The sequence below is a fragment of the Tribolium madens genome, unplaced genomic scaffold, assembly GCF_015345945.1.
Source record: "Tribolium madens isolate multiple individuals breed KSU strain unplaced genomic scaffold, Tmad_KSU_1.1 Scaffold_91;HRSCAF=231;Tcas5.2_LG7, whole genome shotgun sequence".
NCBI classification, from domain to species: Eukaryota; Metazoa; Arthropoda; class Insecta; order Coleoptera; family Tenebrionidae; genus Tribolium; species Tribolium madens.
The window spans coordinates 11,477,864-11,500,167 of NW_025401063.1; the positions used below are offsets into that span (position 1 = coordinate 11,477,864).

Consider the following 22,304-nt stretch of genomic DNA (forward strand, 5'->3'; position numbering starts at 1 on the left):
ATAATATTAAGCTGTGCTTTTTGCAAAAAAAGTTAAAGTTAAAAATTGTGCATATTATTTTATGTAAAGATTGATTCAAATGAGATGACATATATTTTTGTCCTGTTTAGTTATGTAATCATGCTGCCACGTAATACCAACATATTTTAAGATATTTTATCTTACAGGTTGAGTTTTTGAGCTACCTTAGACCATTGTTTTCGGTGATAGAAATCAAATATGATTCACATGTGAGATAAAGTACTCATAATTATGAAACTCGTGAGAAGTGTCCCAACTCTTTCGCAAGCACACTCGTCGGTCAAACTCACGTATAATGATGCATTTCAATCACTTATAATATAATGTACTATTAGAAAATAGAGGAAATTAAACGTATAAAAATGTAAAAATCAATACATTTATTTTGCGTTTTTTTACAAAGTAGGTACGTAGTATTTTGAATTATCTTATACTGGTGTTTATCGCGTGATTCGTGTAGTATAACATACTAAAGATAGTAAACTTGGATCGTTCAATTTAATGTAGTATTGAATATAAATGTAATAAATAATGCTATAACTAAATTTAATAATTTATTTAGCACGTCAATAGTAAAGACACTTAATGTTAGTAATTGCTTTTGTTTCCAATAATTAGTTTAGTGTAATTAAATATTAATTGATTGTGATACGAAATCTAAGACGTTGAATATTTTATGTTAAAACTGACGAAAATGTTTATTTTAAGAGAAATTGATAAGTACATAAATAATTTATCGTTAGCAGGTTTTACAATTTCAACATTAACTTTAGTGTTAGTGAATTAATTATGTGATACACTCAAACTCTCTCCCATTACAAGACATTAGATACTTTTATCTTCTTAATGTCCATTTTGTATCTTTTATTAGTGTTTTATTGTATCCATTCACGCGTGTCAATTGTGATCTGTGTTAAGATATCTGAAAATAATGTTTGGTATTTAGTTATTTATTTTCTTTTGATTTGAATTATGTATTACAGGTCTCTGAAAGCTGCACATTATCATGTATTCAATTCAGCCGTCTTATATTTCAACAATAAATGTTTTATTTCCGTTAAACAAATAAAATCGAACGTATTAAAATATGTATGAGGTAATCAAATGGCAATAAAACATTGTGTATATCCTCTCAAATTCATCGTAAACAGACTTACAGAAGGATGGAAAAGTTTCGATTCTGCAAATCCGGAACAGTGATTCCTTTACACACATCGCACATGTCGCTTGTAAGGATATATGTTTCAGGATGAGGATGAGAAAAGCAAGGTCATAAAATTTCAGCAAGGACGTTGGGATTCGCGGAGCTTGCAAGGAAGAGGAATCCTTTCTTTGAATACGACACATATGGCGATGCAGAGAGAGCTACATTTCTAAATTTGCTACACTTTGCGATCGGGATTTCCACAATTTCTCATTTTTCTATGGGTTTGTCATACGTTGTAGTACCTTTAATTGAAAATTGCGACGAAAAGAAATTCAGGTGCTGGACAAATGGATTAAATAAGCTTTGTTTCAGACGCGAAAAAATTCAGACGTTTCTTTTAAATATTGGAGCGTTTTATTCGTTTCCTTAAATTAAGCGCATCATTAGGAGAACCATTAATTATTTGTAGAGTAATTAGCACTGGAATAATTAATTTCGTTCAGTCCGAGTTTGGAATAGAGGCACTGAGAGGCTCTAATGAGATTATTTTGATAATCAATTTTTAAAAGCCGTTTTAACGCCATACATTTTAATATTATGCATTAGATGCACGGTATGTAACTTATAAAACAGGCAATAATACTGTACGAGTTGATAATCAAGCAGTAAATTTTATCTGGCCAAGCAAAAAGATACAGAGTTTGGTGCCTGCTGTGAATGAAAATCGCTGTGTTAGTTGCCCACGATAACATTAACATATTTTGTAAATTAATAGTCATAATTGAATTCACTTAGACTCTTATTGCATATATTTTGTAGAAATAAATATTTTACGATTGCAGCGAATGTGAAATTTCGACAAGAATGCGGTATTGAATTATGGTTGAAGCAAGAAACGTAAATTCTTTTTGACGATGTGTAAAACAGCTAAAATTAAATTATTGGGTGCCAGATGTTACATAGCTTTATCGAATTTACATAATCGAATACGGTTTTGATTCTCGCTAACTAATTTAATGTTTGCTTCCGACTTTTTTTATTTACCTAAAATATTTCCAATATAACGGGGAGAAAAAGAAATCCAGTTATGTTAAATATTTTAGCAATGCTTTTTTGAGAAGCTTTTTACAAGGAAGGAATTTTATTAGGTACAATCTTGTGTAAATGGATTGGTTTTTTGATATCAACTTTCAAGGAATTTTGTCCACTTTTAGCTTTTTTGGAACTGAATGTGTCTAATTTTACGAGGAAAATTCCATGCAAGGCGGTTAGAAGAGGATTCTATCTTTTAGTTTATTCAGGAATCTTTTCCTTGCAATAAAGAGCGAATTCCTTACTTTTTAAGACACAGGAATTTCTTTGACGTATTTTGTTTAAAAATGAAACAGATTAGAGTCGCGAGATTATTTATTCTACTTTTAATATTTGTTGCCTGCACGCTGAAATCTCTATTCAACACTTATTGGTTTTGAAAATTTATATCCCTCTAGACATTCAAGCAATGTGGAAACAGAGGTTGGGATTTTTCAGGACATAGTGGTCTCGTTAGGACGGTTTGAATGAGTTTATAATTAAAAGATTTACAAGCTTGGAATCACTAATTATGTAATCGAGGAACAAAAATTTTTATTAATGAAAGACTTAATTAATTAAAGTACACTTGAGCGGTGAATTGTTAAATTAGAACGTAATTTGATTAATTCATAATTAAAATAGAAGCAAGGTGTTAATTTTAAAACAAAGCTTTTTCGAGGTAACTTCTGACGGCTGGAAATAAAGTTCAGACACGCACTAAATTTGAACAAAGTCAATAAATTAGTGTAATGGATGAAGTGTAAATTAAAGGTAAAACTGATAATCCTACTAAAATAGACACTGAGGTTCTTTTATCTGGCTCTAGTTGGTCTTTGGTTTAATTTACATATTAGCGCCATAAATTCCTACTACAGAAACTCGTTTCTATAAATTCAACCGTTTGACGCCAGCCAATTTGTATCTAATATGTTATATAGTGAATATATTAAATGTAAGTGTATTATCCTGTTCCCGTCTGTCTGGAGATTTATGACGTTTTGTTATGGAATACTAATGCGTCCCCTGGAAAAATAATAATGAACTATTTACCGATTTTTAGCGCTCGGACCACACATAAAGGTGCGAAAAATTTATTCGGAGAAAAGCAATCTGGACCGTTCCGCAATTGGCCGACCCTAAATTTTCGCTACAAATTGTTCAAATAAATCTTGTACACCTTTAGTTAATGGTAGTGTAAATCGTGCAACATATATCACAATACCAGGCCAACTCAATAATTGTTTGCCATTCAAGCTAGTTTTTGAATTAATTTCTCTGGCGGATAACTTGGTGCATTGATTGTTACACTCAGACCCGTGATCAAAAGCTTCCACATTGTTTTCCGGCTGCACAAAGGGAGTAGCGTGCTGAGCCTCTCTTAGGCTGGAAGGGTACTTAGACGAAGTGGAGGGAGATACCGTCCCAAAATAAATCTCCTCCAACGAAGCATTTTTTTCCAAAAATTCATAATTTAAACATACAAAGCGGATTACTTGAAAGCGCGTTCTTTGATTATAAAAACTGTTAATTTAATTTACTAAGTCAAAGGGGTAAATCTCTTATCTCAAAAATAATGCTTCTTAACGCAGCAAATGGTGGTTAAAATAAACCGCTCAGGGAAAGCAATTCTTTACCTTCAGTTTGGCGTTTCCGAACTGTTTTTATTGTCAGATTGAACTGCACAGACAGAAAGTATATTGTGATTTCAGAGGTTGATCTGTGCGTAAAAAATATTGTTTTGGGAGGTTTACCATTGCTCGTAGCCGTAAAATATTTACAGGCTCTCGAAATTGAGAAATTATGAAAATGTGCCGTCAATATTATGTTTATATGATTTTTTTATGTTTGACGTGCCATAAGCAAGGCTCATGGTAGTCATAGTACATAAGAGAGTAGGAAGCTGTGTATATGTAATTATTCGGAACATTTTTACTAATTTTGGATTTTATCAAGATGTGAAATAGATAAAGCAGTTTTTAAATATTTTTTTCTTCTTTACTACAGTAAAGACCCGATTTCTGGAATATTATTATTATTTTATTTTTGTGGCTCAGCTGAATTATTTGAGTCCCCAAAATGAGTCTGTTTTGGACTCAATAAAATACTTAGTAAAATTGTTACTCGTACCTAAAATACAGTTTTTACGGACAAAAAAACAATCTGGTTGTCACCGTAGTAACCAGATTTTTGCTCTGATGACAATAATTATAAATAATAAGAGGTGTGAATGTGCTTTCGGAGCTTTTTTGCTATTCCACACTCGATTAAAACTGTATATTAGGTACATACTTGTATGTAACAAAAGTAACTATATCTGATTCGAATGCAAAATGTAGGTTGAGGGGCGCCCATGCTTGCACATGCTACAAAACTAATTAATTTAACTAATAATTTTGCAAATACCTATATCGTGGAGTTAATTTTTAATTCAGGTCCGTTGTTGTGTGAAAATTTAATTAAGTCGCCGTGCGGTAGGTGGATATCGGATTATCATGTAGTTACCTTTAATACAAAATTTCGTGAGATAAAAGCTCGAAGAGTATTAAAATTGACAACAAAGGTATAATGTAGCTGCATTCTTGTCTGAATTTAACCTTTGCAGAAATGGCAAATCTTTGACAAAGTTCGAAGTGGAAGTAATACAAAAAATTTTCAGCCTAGACCACGTTACCTATATTTTTCCATCAACTCTTATGAACTCGAGGACTCGTGCAATAACTTCAAGGAAGTACATTATTGATTCACTGGCTGGTGCAGACACCTGCAAGCGATTTAAATTCCCCAAAGGATGGGATCTCGCTATATTCCTGTTACCGATATCTCGAACTCACTTTTTAGAATTAAGAATGAAAAATTGTTTCTTGAAGCTTACCTTACATCTGCAAGACCTTCCACCTGTTTTCGGTCTTAGGGGAATTCGATATGTGAGCACTGCGTGGAGAAACATTCTGAGATGGAGAACTTTGTGATTTATTCGCTTGTCAAATTGAAATCAACTAACCATCAAAATGTGGCAAATAAAAAAAGCAAACCTATTGGCTTTCACCTATTTTTAATTGTTTTTTGTTTTATTATTATTATTATTATTATTATTATTATTATTATTATTATTATTATTGGGCATTGACCATTATTATTATTACTATTATTACTATTATTATTATTATATTTGTAAAGTTTTTGAGAATGCACTGGGGTTGTATTATAAATAACTTTTGCGGCTCTGATTACTGAAACTTTTTGTGCAGGTATAATGAAGTGGTATCTGCACAGTATAACAATAATTACCCGTTCTTGGTTAATTATGGTACTTGGCAAAGTTTCTAGCACATCATACCTTGTAAGTTCAATATTTGCCAAGACAAAAAACCAAAAATGTAAATCTTCTGTTCCTAAATAATTAAAAGTTTCTCTTAAGCAAACCCAACGTGTTGTTAAATTGTTTCTCTTGATATTTTTGTTAATTTATAAGAGGGTTGGACCCGGTTAAACCGTACTTTTTTGTTTGTATTTTAATTACTTTTGGGGTAGGAGCAAATTAGGTTATTAAGTGGGTTAAACACGCATAAACAAACTTTTAATATACTGCTCTCATGAAAGGATTTTATTGAAGTTTGTTCTACTTGACCTGCGTTATCGGACACAGCATTTTAATACGTAATTTTGTGCTGGTTCTGACGTTGGTATATTTCAATTTTCCGTTCTGTTCATTACGGTGTATAATAAAGTAAGATGTTACATGATTGGATCTGTTATTATGTACTCGTATTATGATTATAGAAAGATTACATTCGCAATCAGTTGTTCTAACTTATTCTCAGTTGTAATAAAGATTGTGTCATAAATAATGAATATAGGACTAAACACGAGGACTCTTAGTCTGATAAAATACCTTTTTCGTGATACTTGATTGTTATTTGATTATTATAGACTACATACATATGTATAACAAATATTTGTTATTGCAACGATAACCGCTTGGGCCGTTATTATTTAACATAAGTTACACTTAGCAAATCTTATTTAAATACTTAGCATTACTACATACCATTTACATGAACACAAACACTGTTATATTCTCACCTGAGGATGACCACTGAATGTGAAACAAAAGTCCAAACTGTGTCGGGTTTAAATTGTGTTTGTGTTTATTACTCCCATATCAAGAAGATCCAACAAGAACTAACATTTACAATATTTTACTTAGCAAATTATTAGTTACCTAGCCTTACAAAAATACAACAACTGTAATTAAACGTAGGTAATTAAAAAATCAAATCAGTTGTTTGTTGATTTTTAAATTATAATTTTAAACAAATTCAATACCTTTTAAGATCGTTTTATTTTAAAACTCTTTGGTTACAAGTAATGCATTAAATATGTATAAACCTATCTGTAACATCAATCATTTGAAACAACGCCGGGTTAATTTGCACCATTTTGTATTTTATCAACATTTCGGATTTACAAGAATTACAGTTTTACACACATCAAACTTTTACTTTTGAATCAACATAGCCGAAATGTTTGTCGTAAGTGGACATAAAATTGCATTTCACACGCTGGTCCATGCTTCCGAAAATTCCTCTCGTCTTTGGGTTGATTGTGAGTTTCGTAGTTGAATGGAATCGTGAATCGAGCATTGCTGATTAAGTTTATATACGGCGGAAGATCCGTAGTTCTTGGGTCCGGTCAGCCTATATGGGAAATGTAGTAACGCCCTCTGCAGCTTTACGACGTGTTAACCCACCCACCATTCTGAAAATGCAAAAGCCGAATAAAAGCCGGAGCTCCCAAATTCGTTGCAGTGCGACCTTTTTATGTCTCCGACTTTGGTGTTTCTGTGGAATTGTAGATTTAAGCTGATGTGTTTGTTTAGTACACCCGTTGTTAGACCAGCTCTCTTTATTTATTTTCTCTTTCTACGTTTTTCAGGAAATAACGATTGTTTACTTTATTTTCGACGTCAACGCGCTACGTTTAAACGACTGCTTAATTGTTTCCATGTACCAGGTGAATAAAAAGTATGGAACCAAACCTTTTTTGCTAAAACTATTTATTTTTTGAAAAAACTAATTGATGAGTGATAAGGTACTATAAAAATGTGATGATTTAACAAGAATAAAATTTTTCGAAATTTCCTTTTGTTTTTGAGTTCTACAAAAAAATATTTTTTTAAATGGCAACCCACTATAAAATCATTTTTCACATAAAAGCTATACTCTAAGGGTTACAACTATCTGCTTTATATTTAATTTTTTAAAAAATTTTTTTTCACATAAATTGCAATTTTGACAAAAAAAATGGCATAACTCAAAAACAAAACAAATTTTCGTTCTGAAAATACGATCACATTTTTTATATTACGTTAATTTATATTAATTATTATTTTCTAGAGGCAAATGATTAAAAATAAAACCGCTTGGTTCCATCCTTTATATTCACCCTGTATGTATACGAGAAGACGACCCTATTTTATTCATAGATTTGAACTTAGGTCGGAAAATGAGGATTCATTATGGAAATTACTTTTCAGCACGGGATAATTACAGGAATGTTAAAGCAAGGTTACGATTGACGAAATACTGGAATTATCAAAAAAGAAATAAACCTACTCGTATTACATTTTTTGCATTTTCTATGTTATAGTGAAGAAAAATTATTAGAAGTAATAATTAATAAAATAGTACGTAAAATGGTTATTTTAAAGACTCAGTACCCAAAACAGTTTTTTTGGACGAAAATGTCAATTTGGTTACTTTGGTGTCGAAATTTTTGTATAATAAGAGGTGTGAATTCGTTTTTTGGGAACTTAACAAAAAAATGTTGCTTGTAACGCGTACCTAAAACATTTTTGCGGACTCATCTGCTATTCCAGCCCGGACACAGCAACGATTTGTCGGCAAAAACTGTATTTTAGGTAACAAAAATAACTGCATGGTGTTTTAAGAAATAGAATGTAAACTTATTTTGCATTTCAAAGAAATAATTTTATTGCTTGTAGGTAAACTAACAGTGTTTCATTTGCAGATTGGATTTAATCTGTTTATATTATGATAAAGAGTAGTCAGCAGGATTGTGTTTGGTATTAATTTGTGTGTGAAAACATTGCTATCGTGATGAATCTATTGATTTCTCAAAATCTACAAATAGAGAACAACCCGATTAGCAAAATTAATTGTAGGATGTCAATTTTGCTCTAAAAGTGGATTGTATCTAAAAGCAGATTTTATTTTAGTTGTCTAGATATAGGTGTAGGTGTATGAGAATGTTGATAGCCACGAGAATATGCATGCATAAACTTGTCCCTTTTTAGCAAATGTAAAATTTTAGTTTATATTTTAATTTTGGTCACACAGGCTGACTTTTGCATCAACTAATTTTTATTTAAACAGAAAAATATGAGGGTGATAATATGCTATGGATTTAAAAATGTTCCAGAACATTTAACTTAAATGAATAACGAGAACAAGACGAATAGTGCAGAAGAGGCCATTTATTGTTTAACTTCCGGATATAAATCCGCAAAATCCCCCTAATTCTGATTATGCGGATTATGAGACAATCGAGCTGACAAGTACGATTCCTGTAATATGAACTCTGTTCCGAAACATAACACAAAACGTCCACAAATTATTTCAACGATGTCACTCAGAATGATATATTACACAACACTGCCAAGATCAATTGGCCCGATGGCCACTTCGGATGGCTGCACATTTATCGCCGAATTCTTCCAAATGTAGAAATAAAGACTCACGCGCTTAAATCCGTTTTTATTGAAAAGTATAATAGTGGAGAAAAAATCGTGCAAAATCTGCACGATTTAAATTACGTAAGTCATCAAAAATATATCTGCTTTTGAAAAATGACATGGCTCGTTCGCAAAACGAGCTCAATTTATATAGGGTATACATAATGGAAAGGATCGTAGATGCAGGACGGATTCCACCTAATCTAGATTACTGAAAGTTTTACAGACCCTCGGATTTCAGGATTCGCAGATAAAACCTCTTCCAGATATACTACACTTATAATGAAATATTATAAAATTTATAAACGTCTGAAAATTCCTTCTTTCTAATTATACAAGCCACTTATTAAGTAGAAACTTCCTTGTATTTTTTAACAAATATTTGGCAAATATTTAATGTAGTGATAAATTTTTAAGCGAGTAGTTTTGGGTCACGAAACCCCATGTGTGATGTCAACAACTAGATAAATGTGGCGAGGGTTCCTTTGAATTAGTTATGTTGTTTGCATCGTATCTTTCCCAATTATTAAACAGCGGCAACACAAAGAACTGCTAAAATTATTTATTTATAAAATGTGGAAAAGCCGCGTCCCGACCTTGAGCTTCTTTGCAATAAATTACCGAAGGCTGCATCGAATCGATCACTAAAACAAGGACAGCTTATTAAGACAACAACAGGAAATCTTTTGGTGTAAGAAAATTTAATTATGTTGTTAATATATCCGTCCTAGCTTTAGCAATTTAAAATTGATTCAATGCCCGACTTAATGAAAAGGCGAAACAAATAATTTGCAATTAATTAAGAAAATTGCTCTTTAGATAATTTAAAATGGAAATGCTGGCGATGTCGATACCGTACAGTTGGGAATTTTCATTAATTTAACTTTCAGCAAAGTCGCCATTAAGACCATAAAGTGTCTGAATTTCAATTATTGTTAGAGGTATAAGAAAAGCCCTAACATCGCCAACCACAACTCTGTAAAACAATTTGCTAGTTTACATCAGACTCATAATTTCTGCATTCACTTCGTTGAACTTCCAGATTGTACAAGTTTTTGCTTTATTTAGAGCAATTAGGAAAACTTAAACCTAAACACAATTAACTCTACTCCACTGGTGCACGTGCAATAAAAGGCACAAGTAATTTTTTAACCCAAATTCCAGGTATTTACCTTCATAAATTTTAAATTAACGCCTGTTTAGAATTTATGCTTGCGTCAACAAAAAGCTCAAAGCTCGTATAATTACATAAAATATGAATTTACATTATGGCACACCTTGGATTTGGGTTGTAAAATAACTGTAATGAAAGAAATTACGCCCACTCAGTTATTTTACTGTCTTTCCTTGGAGGTTGTACGCGACATTTTAATCTGATAGAGCCATAAGGTGAGACACGCATTGTACGATGATATAAAACTTTATTATTATCGGAATTTAATAAAAGTATCACTTACTTTATCGCTATATTAAATATAAAATAAAGTAACTTAACGTCATGACTGGGAATACACTTTTATGCTCTGTTTCTATACAACCTCGTCCGAATATTATACCGCATTTATTAGAATTTTGGTGTGCTATATTACACCGGTTTATAGAAATTTGCATTTAATGACTCAAAAAAGGATTTTTTAAATTTCCAATTCAACGTGTTTGAGATAACCATCAGTATTAATTTAGTGTCAATAAACATATTTTTACTTTGAAAAGATACAAACCTAAAACGACGTTGACATCGATGTTCGAAATATAAAACAATACAAACTCAGTGTTTGTAAAGTCAAAAGTTTGAAGGGGTTGTGGTGTTTTTATAAAAGATTACACGTTTTAAACTCTTTACAAAGGCTTTTCTGGCTTTTCAAAGCTTGCAAAATATTATTTCGGGGAGAAACATTTTTAAATAATTAGTTGGTAATTTTTTTAACTTGCAGCTGCATACTAATTAAAAGATTATTTAGCTTAACTATTGAAAGTTTCTGGAATAAAAAGCATGATGCAATAAAAATTTGGTGTTAAATTCAGTTATACTGAGGGTAGTGTTAGGAAATAACAAGCGTGGTGAATGACCAGATATGTAATGCTTCTATGTTTGCTCTTCAATGCATAGCTTTATGCAGATTTAAAGTTTGATGTTAGTGGGAAATCTGGAACATAGCATAGCGAGCTAAAACAAGAGAAATGATGGTTTTACACTAATCAAAGAGACGTTTTAAAATTAAATCACTGTAATGTTGAATAAAATTTTTGTTACAAATCTAAACAAACATAAACAAAACAAATTTTGCTCTAACAATACACTCGTTGTTAACATTAAAATTTATTTTATATTTAAATTTGCGTTTTAGTTTTATTGTTTTTACCGAAAGAGAAAATAAATGTTCTTGATGTAAAGCAAAGAGTAATTAGTAAATATTTATACACTATTCACGACTTTTGGCCTTTATTGAAGATCCATACACACAAACATTATATTGATTTAAATAACTTTCTCGTACCAACAAAAATAAGCCATACATAAAATATATTCACTTTATCGCTTCTCTACTTTTGCGTTTCATGTGGTATGAGTCATGTTGAAAGACATTTTCGTGGTATTTTGTTACAAAAATAATAAATTTGAAAGATGATTGTATTTTGGAACAGTCTAGTCATTAATCTCTCTCTGCCTTCAAAACGATTTGTCACAAGTTTTGGCGATTTTATACAATCTATTACAAAATGGTAAATTACATTAAATGGGGTAACGTGACATGTACTCAAATGAGGAAGATTTCGTATATCTTAACATATTTAACCTCTTTTTTACTTTTTTTGAATGTTGGTAAATTGATTCTTTGTGGTAAAGAGTAATATCGTTTGAAAAATTATACTAAAATATGCAGTGGTGTTATTAAGAAAACAAAGTAGAGCGCAACTTCCCTCTAATAAAACGGGTAAAATACATATAAAATAACTACGAACACAATGAATTTATAAAACATTCGTTTCCGCTACGAGACTTAATCCTTCGAAATGAAATTCAAGTGAATTTTATTCTGTATTCCAATGCAGGTGAATAGATGGTTAATGACGGAAGATTAAATGCCGCCTTGCAAAGGGTGAATTATACATTATGAAATTACTTTGTGTATTTTCAATTATTCTTTATTACTTATTACTGACAGGGAAAATAAAGTTTTTGTTCTTATGTACTTATACATCCATCAAGAAGCTCTCCCATTACTTTGTTTTAGATATAAGAACAAATAAATATCTAAATTGGAATAAAAGTTTTATTTCAAAATTATATGTTACGGGTGTCAAAATATTTACGATTTCATTTGGAAATCAATGAGCTCTCAATAACAGAATAACTCTTATATAAACAGTTCAACTTAAATAATGAAGCTATTAGCTTGGAGCGTTTTTTATAATCCAGCCTGTATAAGTTAAATTTTATACTAACAATAAATTTATTATCGCATTTATTTGATTTTTATGGCAGCCACGTACCAAGTTTAAAATTTATTAATACGAAAAGCTGATATAATCAAACATTATTTATTAATGCCAGCTACCAATAATATTATTGTATACGACGTTTTAAATTACAAATAAATACCAAATGAATTAGCTTTACTTAACTTAAACAATGTATACTATTATAAAAAAACAATTTATTTTTATTATTTTTATTGGAAAATTGGGTATCCTTTGTTGAAGATGTGCGTACACTTGGTTTAAGATTTGTAATTTTGTGTTCACATTTGGCGTTGTTCAAATTTGGCGTAAATTAATTCGGTAAGAGCAATAGAAACATCTCGCGTACGACTAAACAATTATACACTTCCTTCCACCTACGATATAGCAATTACGTACACAATAGCGTCGCAATACAAAGAAACTTTTGTTAAATTCAGTTTTACAAACAGCAGACACGACGAAAACAAAGCGTTTCATTATGAAGAAGCAGATGTCTTGCCTTGGCTTATCTACCTTGGCGCAATTTATTGTGAAAAGGGAGAAGAGTAAAAAATAGGCATAATGAAAGCGTGAGAACATTTAAAATGGCTGTAGCTGTCTTGCTCTGTTATAAAACCCAATTAATATTTGAGGAAAGACGTGAAACTATAAATGAGGCGTTAAATCAGGCCGAAAGAGGTCGATAAAAGAACCGAATGACGGATGACTTAGAAATTATTAAGTCTAAGTAGCCTATAAAATGCAGTTTATAAATACCACAGTAGATTTTAAACCGGTGTAAGTAGCTTTTAACGACGGGGTGGCAGAGTTCAATTCCACTTACCATCAACCCTCATAAATGACGGGTCGAGAAATCTGTTAACCTGTTTGAACCTCGGCCATCCCCTTCCGATCGATCGGCTAGAATAAAAAATTCACATCTAGAGGAATTCTTTTGGCTTTTTTACCATTCTTAGGGGCCACACATCAAATATTAATGCGAAAATAAATTTTAACGGTGACATATTGCGTCACGCGAAACTTTCAAATTGATTACTCCGACGTAATTTGTTTTCCAGACACGTAAAAGTCAAGAATGGATTACTCCTGTTTTGGCTCTGATATTATTAATTCTTTTCGTTTTGACGTTCGCCCAGTAATTGATGTAATTTGGACAGTCTTTCATTGATTTCGTTATCTTTTCAATTAACCGCTTCCCCAACCATGTTCACGCCATGCCAAAATGCTTGATTAATTCCCCCAAATCTTGAACGATTAGAACTACAATCTCTACATTTTAGACGTAAAACAATATTGTTGAAGTTTTGAATATTGTCTTTAGCCCATTCAGATTGGACAAAAATAGGGCGATCGGTGGAAAAAAATCATAGAGAGATGGAATTTTTTTAAAACGCTGTCTTTATTCTTGGGTAGACATATATCAAAAGTCCCCGAACATGGGGTGCGAGCTCGAGGAGGGGGAGGGGGCTAAAGTTGTCTTTTTTTGTTTTTTTTGCTTATATCTCGGAAACTATTACTCCTAACGGTTTTTGCCTGCTTATCAAAATTAAAGCCTACAAAATTTCCTACAAAAACGGTCCTTTACATTTTTGTTGTAGGACTAATTGTAAGCGAATTATAGGGCTGACATAAAACATCATTTAAAAAAATGTGCTTTATCCGCATTTAAAACAGAATTAATCTTGTGATTTGAAAAAACTGAAAGCAAATTGAATTTATTGGGTGCAACACTTCATTAGAGAGTTTAGACTCTTTTTAGAAAGTGTTCCTAGTCGTCCTCATATGCTGTATCTTCGTCTTCAACTTAAACATTACTTAGGAAAACCTGCAAATGTTTCTTTAAAAGCGTTTTCTTTGTCGCCACCGTGAATAATGTAGCAGTAGTTGTTTCAGGTTTTTCGTTTTTGTGTAGTGAGAGAACTTAATTTATGTTGCAGGTGGCACAGTGACGCACGTTCAGGCCATCGTCAAAGGCAACGCGCAGTTGCCTTGTGATCTCCTTCCTCCGGCGCTCAACGACAGTGTCGTCCTTGTTGTGTGGTACAAAGACGAGCACACGCCAATTTACAGGTAATTTATTATTCACGTTTCATGCGGGATGATGCAGTTTTTACGAAAATTTTGAGGAGTTTGTTCATATTTTATCAAAACGACGGTCGCCCACGTGAGGAAACTCTTGGAACAATACGCTAAACGCCACTGATGGAGATTCCTTCCGCTACGGATGTAAATAAAACAAAAAGAGAATCGCTAACAATTTCCAAGGTTAAATAATTTGGAACGCGGATTGATGTAGCGTGAAAATGGTGTTGTTTTTTGAACTATGGGCTTTTTTCCATCAGAGACAAGGATAATTACAAAAAGGTGACAAAACTCGGTTTTGATTTACGAGTAGAATGCTTGACGCAAACGGGTCGCATAGACACTCCTACCAAATTGAGGACACATAGGAATTTATTTATAAACTGTTTATCGCGTGCTTGTGGTGCTCTAATTATATACAAATAAAAGGCAATCAGGTGTGAGGTATTTAAAACAACTTGATTCGATGACAGCAAAAATTAGTTTTATTTAAAATACATATTCATTTTAACATGTAATTATCTGTTTCTAAATGCGGATGATAATACTGAATTTACTTTTATTTTAACCCGGCGCCTCCACCATTAACGAACTTTTGTATGCTGATAAATATTTTTATTCATTTGAATAACTTTAGTATTAATAATATATAATTTATTTTTTGAGCATATGGAATCCAATTTTTGTCGAACAAGTTTGCTTGTTATGTAAGCCCTTTTATACGCTTTGCATTCATTCTTTAGTCGACTGGCTCCTTGAAAACCTGCATTGCTCATCCAGTCATGGCCAATATTATCGGAAAAACTAATAATTGAAGTTGCTTACTTCTGAAAGAACCTATTTAGAATGTAGCATTGTCGACAGAGTATGTGTTTATTTTTACGACAGCACGCTAACAAGAAAAATAAATTTCGTTTATTGCACTGTCGCACGGTGAAAAATAAATAGCGAGGAAAACTGAGTATCCGTATAAAGTCGGCATAAAAGTATGTTTTTTGCCCAACTCTGCGACTGCATTCTTACGAATGCAACAGAACTGATCGATTGAAAGTGACAATTATTGCGCAAATAGTCAAACAACGCAGCCTATTCTTTGGGCGAGTAATAAACGAGGGCGATTGCCGACGCGAACAAAAATTGATAGCAGTTCATTTATCAAAGATTTTTCCAGAAATGAAATGCACCCCATGAAAAATAAGTCTGGTAGTTAATAGCCTTTTTTCTTTTATGTAACCCGGCTGCGTAGAGAGGATTTAAAATCGTTATGGCTCTGTCTGTCACAACGGGACGCTTCCGTGTTTTATGCTTCGCTTACGATCACAGATTATGGGTAATATGTGCTGGGAACCTCAAAGAGTTTGTTATAGCTGGATTTACTGCGTTCTTCAAATTTTTTCACGAGAATTACACTACGTAAAATTTTCACGTCTTTTTAGAATCTCAGTTTATTTTATTTAACTACACAATCAAAAATTAAATAAATGGTTTAATCATAATAATATACAGGGTGACCCAGGTCTTGTAAACAGTACATAACTTTATTTATTTACTTAAAGTACACATTTAAAAAAATACATTATGTTGGGTACAGGGTGGTGGTTACAGTTTTTAAATAAAGACTCTAATACTTTTACATTAAGTATTAATTTTTACATACAAAAATAATCGAAAATTTTATAGATCTATTTCTTTCTATTCCGGATTTATTCAACATTTTGTCATAAAATACCGACATTAGAAAAATTAGAATAGCTTGTAGTTTTAGCAAATAGTCTACTTTTAGTACATGCTCGCAGACACTGTACAGGGTGTGAAAACACGCAAAAAGTTGAATAACTAATTTTTTTATTCAACACCAACACCCTATATTAGTTTTCATGTATTTATTGGTCGATAGTATTTTTGTCAAGTTTTTCAATGATATGCGCGCTGATATGTATAGTAAATTTGGAATGTTTTTCGACATTTGAAAAACATTTATGATCATGAAGCTTTTATGATCAATAATCATGTTACTATCATTACTACCACCGGCTTCTTAATAAATTTTATAATTAATATCCCGCCTTGGCATTTCGTAAAAAATGCATTGGAGCAGTGATTCCGAGCTTTTTCTTGGTTACGAGGGTTATTAACGAAAAACTAAATTATTATTACTCCTAGTTATTAACGAAAAACTAAATTATTGTTACTCCTAGTTATTAACGAAAAATAATGCTACTAACAAAAGCTGAGAAGGAAGAGTACAACAAAACAAGACACGCAAGGGATAATTGATGTTATGAAGTTAAACATTTTAAGCTTAAAATCTGGAAGGGTCAAAAAAAATCCAGATTAAAGCGCCAAGGGGAATCAATTGAACTCAAAAAATGCCAAGGCAAGAAAAAGATTATTTCTATCGAGACTGCGATTATTACTACTAGGAGACTCGAATCGTCGCAATGGGTGAAGACGCGTTGCTTGACGCTCCCATTGTGACCAGTGAATTAGCAATTATAAGACCCATTACTACTGTAGGTCTTTTTCATTTATACAACCTTATTGAGTCAACAGATTGGAGCTTCATTGATACTCAACTAAATTGTCATGATAAATTCCTTATGTTTTTAAATATTTTAATGACCGCCATAAACTGTTGCTTTCCGCTGAAACTAATTACAAGAGAAAACTTCACCAAAACAAATTGGTTCACTCTTGCATTAAAAGAAAAAAGATCTAACTTAGTTTTTATGTATAATTTGTTCAAAAACAACATTATTTCGAAATCAGTTTTTATCGCATATAAATTCCGGTACAGATCTGATTTCAATAATGCAAAAAAATATGCCAATGACCGTTTTATTTCTAAGTCAAATAACAAATGCAAAGCCATGTGGTCAGTAATCAAAGGAAAACCTCAGTTTCCTAAATCACATGATACAAATATTGACGCTGACAGTTTCAACAATTATTTTTCGAATGTTGCTGAAAATATTATTGATGGATTGGAAAAATCAGACTCAACTTTCGCTAGTAATTTACAGGCAAATAATAAAAATACAAATTCTTTTGAATTTAAACCTTTTTCAATAAATGATGTCAGAGATTTGATTTGATTTGATTTGATTTGATTTATCGTTACTATTTTACATCTTAGAAAAAATAAATTGTCATTTGACTTGATTCACTGACACCATTCACAGCAGTCTATTTGAAAAAGCTAACAAATTTTCTGGTTAAAACAAAAATAGTATATTATAATACTAGTTTATAAGCAAGCCTTTAAAACACACACGACGGCTTTTAGCGTCGTAAGTGTTTTAAAAGCGCTTATAAACGAGTGTTATACGGAATTTTTTATTATACCTGCCCATTTACGATCTTTTATGAGCATTGAAAAAATGTGAATTTACAGAATAAAATTATCAAAGGTTGTTTGTGAATCTTTTTCGTAGAGACGGTTACTAGTTTACGTTGTTAAATAGAAATCTATATTTGTCGAAATTGGTGGTCCCCCTTTCCCCCCTTGTTCGAGAGAGATGGTTAAATTAATTTTTACACGGGTTGAGAGATTTGGAGCTATTACGTTTTAGTAAGGTATAATTAATTGGTGTTCTAATACAACAAATTCCTAAAGATAATTTGAATTGAAGGAGCTTATAAACCATTTGATAAATTTCGTTTAATAGTTTGGATGTGACTTTAAATACGTTAAACATTTAAACAGTTAGGTGTAAATCTATGTTTATTGGAATTCAAATTATTTTACAAAACCACAATATAAATAGATTAGATTGACATAATTTATAAAAAAAAAAAACACGAAATAGTATGTTAAGTAAATTTGGCCATCAAATGTATGTTAATTTAAAAAACTGTTATTGTAAGTCACGCTTTATTGTCATTATAGTGTCGATTTTCCAAAACAATAATGCCAGCAGTACGTTATTTTATAAAATTGATATAATAGGTATAAGCGTTTAAAATAACTATGAGATCTTACCCTTGATAACTAACATGCCCGTAGTAAAATTTAAAAAAGTGTAGTGCATTTTAAAATTACTTTTTAAAGCACAACAAAATCTTAAGAGTTGAGGTTTGTTTTTTGCAAGTTGTGGTCATCACCACACTCATCACTCTGGCGACTTAATAACTTGTAGTTGCGTCGTAATGTTGACAATCGAACAATAACAACAAGAGTCGAGTACCCCAGTTGATTGCGGCCAGATTAGCCGATTCAACGAGAACTAAGCCAGATTTCCCTGAGGGAGAATTCAACTCAGTAGTCTCGCTCTTTTCTGTTTCATCCTTGCAACTCCTCGCATCCATCTTGGCCGGCCACAAAGTGGATTAGGAAAACGGCGGAGGGCTAAAGAGAAAGAAGAGAAAAAGTTGACATTTGGATAGTCGGGATTTTCTCGACTAGACGAAGAAAATATGAAACAGGGATTGTTATCGCAGTTGGTCAACGTCTTCGTCCGCTGTTTGACATCCCATCCTAGATTTATCTGCCAGGATAACAGCCGGACGCGTTCGTGATCTGAGAACGTAAAATTTTCGACACGATATTCCGGAGAGGTCCTACCGATTTCTGACGCCCTCGTAAATATCACGCATCTCGGGAAATATTGCCTCGTCGTAGCAAATAGCCGTGAAATACACTTTAGATGTATTACGCGGAAAATGATAAGATAGCCGACCAACGACAAATAGAATAAAAAGCACGAGCCGTGGACCAACTTTTATTATCACTGATACGCTCAAATTTAAATCTTCCGGAAATTGCATACTTCAAATTGAAGCAGATAGGTAGGTATACAAAAAGATGATTGATTATACCTCAAACTTTTACTTTTTTTCATATTCAGCTACACAACAGTTGTCAGAACAAACAAGAGTGTGTGGGAGATTTTAACAACAAAAGCTGATTTTCACAGATTTTTAAATAAATTTATTTTAGTTTTACAAAATTTTCGGGTATAAAAATAACTTTTTTGCTTAGAGAGCTCTTTGATTCTGCAATTATACTGACCTTGGAAATTTCTGAAACCATTAGTCTTCAACAGTCAGTAACAACGAACAGACGTAATAACTTGCAATTGCAATTAAATTATTGTAGAGTGTATGCATCAACAGTTGTGTAACGTAACTATAGCTTTAGATATAATTATTTGTTTAATTAAATATGTCGTGTTTTTATTTTAATTTAATTTACATGCTTCAATAATTTTTATTTGTCTCTTTATTAATTATAAAACATTGTAGAGTAGATTACTTTAAGCATTTTGTTATTAAACGTTTTGCAAAAATAGTTTTAATGTTATTTAAATGTTTATTATAGTAAATGGTTAATTTTTAAATTGATGGAGTTTGTTTATTACGCAAATGATTGAAGTTAGATCTAAAAATAAAATCAATAATATCAATGGGGTATAAATTAGTAGCTCCCTGTTCTATAGTATGTACAGGGTGTTTTACGTAATTTTACGAGGCCTGCGTCTGTAAGATGCAATCAATAATACCTATTTCGATACGAACTCGATTACAAATTTAGACAAATTGGATAATCTTTTCTAGTTTGTTCACTCTTTCAAAAACTCCAACGTGTTTAGTTAGTTAGTGATTAAGATAGATAAACTAGAATCATATTCACGACGTCTTTTGATAGAACAAATGATAATTGTGTCTGAAAAACTGCAATTTATCACTGATAATGAAACAGTGCTTAGTTTGACAACTACTGTCATGGGTTTCCAAATATTAAATAATTAAATGTGTATTTTTTGTATCTAGTGTTTTGTGACTTTTGTATATATGGGTGCGGACATTAGGCGCAAGCCTCGTAAAGTTATGTGAAACATCCTGTATATCTAGTGCAAAATAGTAAAACTACGGATACCTAAAGACTGTTTTTCTCCGTAGGTAACCCTTTTATTGCTTTTAATATCTGCTGCAATTTGTATAGTTATCAATAAAATGAAAATCACTCTAATTGTCGTTTATTTAAAACCATTGAAACCTATACAGCTTACCATTAGTTTCAACATTAAGTATATTATTTTGTAATAGAAACGGCGTCTAAATGTATCTTGTATGCGCTTTTAGTTAAAATTATTCGACCGCTTAATATTTGTTTATTCCACCCAATTTGATATAAAACAATTTTATTTTTTATCAGATTATGTGTAGTCCAGACCAATCGGCGGCCATTTCTAAAACTCATTCAAATCATTCTTGAAATTGAATTTTATTTTTTTCTACAAATTTCTGGGTACTGAAACGAAATTTAAGAAATATTTAAATATAGACGATTCGTGTGCATATAATTTAAAAAAATCGGTTAAGCGACATCGATTATTGACTCAAAGTTGATGAAGGAATTTTTAATAACATGTTGTATCTCGAGCTTACGCTGTTATTTTACTGAGAAAATGGCTGGGACACGCTTTAACATAAACACGTAAAATAGCCAAGAATCAGAGCAAAATTTGAATATTATAGAACGGCTTATCAAACACAAGCATAATTTTTAAACCGTGTAACACGAGACGGCCATTAAAAAATGCGTCTTCGGTGGAATGTTTCCGCGGAATATTGTGATATCTAAATTTTGCTTGTTAAAAATATTTGTAAAGGACAGACTGTGTTATTTGTACGTTAAAAACAAACTTTTAATTTCCTATTTTTTACGCCAATAAATTAAGCTCATTAAATAATAAATTTGAACAAATTTGCAATTACCTCGGTAGATTGTATTATGAAAACGAGAACAGAAATATCATTTTTGTTTTTGGTTAAAACTGTTTTTATCTGGAAATTGCAAGTAGTTGAATTGTTTTAACTTATCTCTAGTTGCACGACAGCATGTGTTTAGAATAACTAGCTTGTATGATTAATTAAGTCATTTTTTTGGTTGTAAAATTATGAAGGGAATATTTTGATAGCATGAATAGTTTAGGAGAGAAAGTTTATTATTGTTCGGTTGTTGTAATTTGACTGACGGGCTCTACATGGAAGACTGCTTTCATTCGAATGAATTTCGCTTGCAAAACATTTGATTTTCTAGATTATTTTACAAAGTGGCTCCACTTAGTCAATTTTTTGTGACAAAATATCCACACCGGAAATTCAATTTCCACACTGTCAATATGTTAACGTCGTGTGTCGTTTTGTTTACCGTAAGCTGCAATTTTATATATTTTGCATGATTGTCTGCGCGAGAGACCAGGATAGATTTGGTGCGAACTGGGTCAAATAACGATTTTCTTCAATCTTCTTATATTGATAAATTATGAAACTACAACAGAGCAAAGTTTGGAAGATAGAATTCCGGAAGTGCGCTGCAGCTCAAGTACGTGTTTTCCGGTGTTTCAATTAGTTCCGGAATGACCCGACACATTGCATTATTAACGCTTCGTCCAATCTCGAAAAGCTCTAATTTTTCAGGTTAACGAGTCCGGCATCTAAGCTTTTTTACCAAGAATTGTGATAATTTGGTGTAACAATGAACTGACGGCGACGAGGCGTAAATTGCTCAAGGGCAATAATTTTCCATAACTACCTAGATGATGATATCCATCCCGGTGTATATTTATTTAGGAGCATGAATTATGCATGCTGTCGCATTCATTGTCTAAGCTTCGCTTCGGTGCTCTGTAGTTGTCCGTGTACACACGGCTTATTTTATCTTGCCTGCGGTTACAACACTGTGGGTAATACAGGTGCCCTACCAAGTTCCGTTCGCATGTCAATTGTTGCGACAGTTGCTACGTTGATTCTGAC

The 22,304-nt window shown here is 32.1% G+C and overlaps 1 protein-coding gene and 1 long non-coding RNA gene across 3 annotated transcripts in view; one reads left to right on the forward strand and one right to left on the reverse strand.

The window, feature by feature from the left end:
- Window positions 1-22,304, forward strand: part of LOC123011523 (nephrin) — a 168,619-nt gene that overhangs the window by 86,201 nt on the left and 60,114 nt on the right. For both annotated transcript variants that reach the window (XM_044408991.1, XM_044408992.1), the window contains exon 3: window positions 14,399-14,531. In XM_044408991.1, coding sequence (XP_044264926.1) covers window positions 14,399-14,531 — 133 coding nt within the window. The remainder of the gene's footprint in view (window positions 1-14,398; window positions 14,532-22,304) is intronic.
- LOC123011525 lies at window positions 6,834-13,482 on the reverse strand. The gene is made up of 3 exons (XR_006413151.1): window positions 13,409-13,482; window positions 13,285-13,361; window positions 6,834-7,000 (listed from the first exon to the last, which is right to left on the reverse strand). It is a non-coding gene; the product is annotated as an uncharacterized LOC123011525 (long non-coding RNA).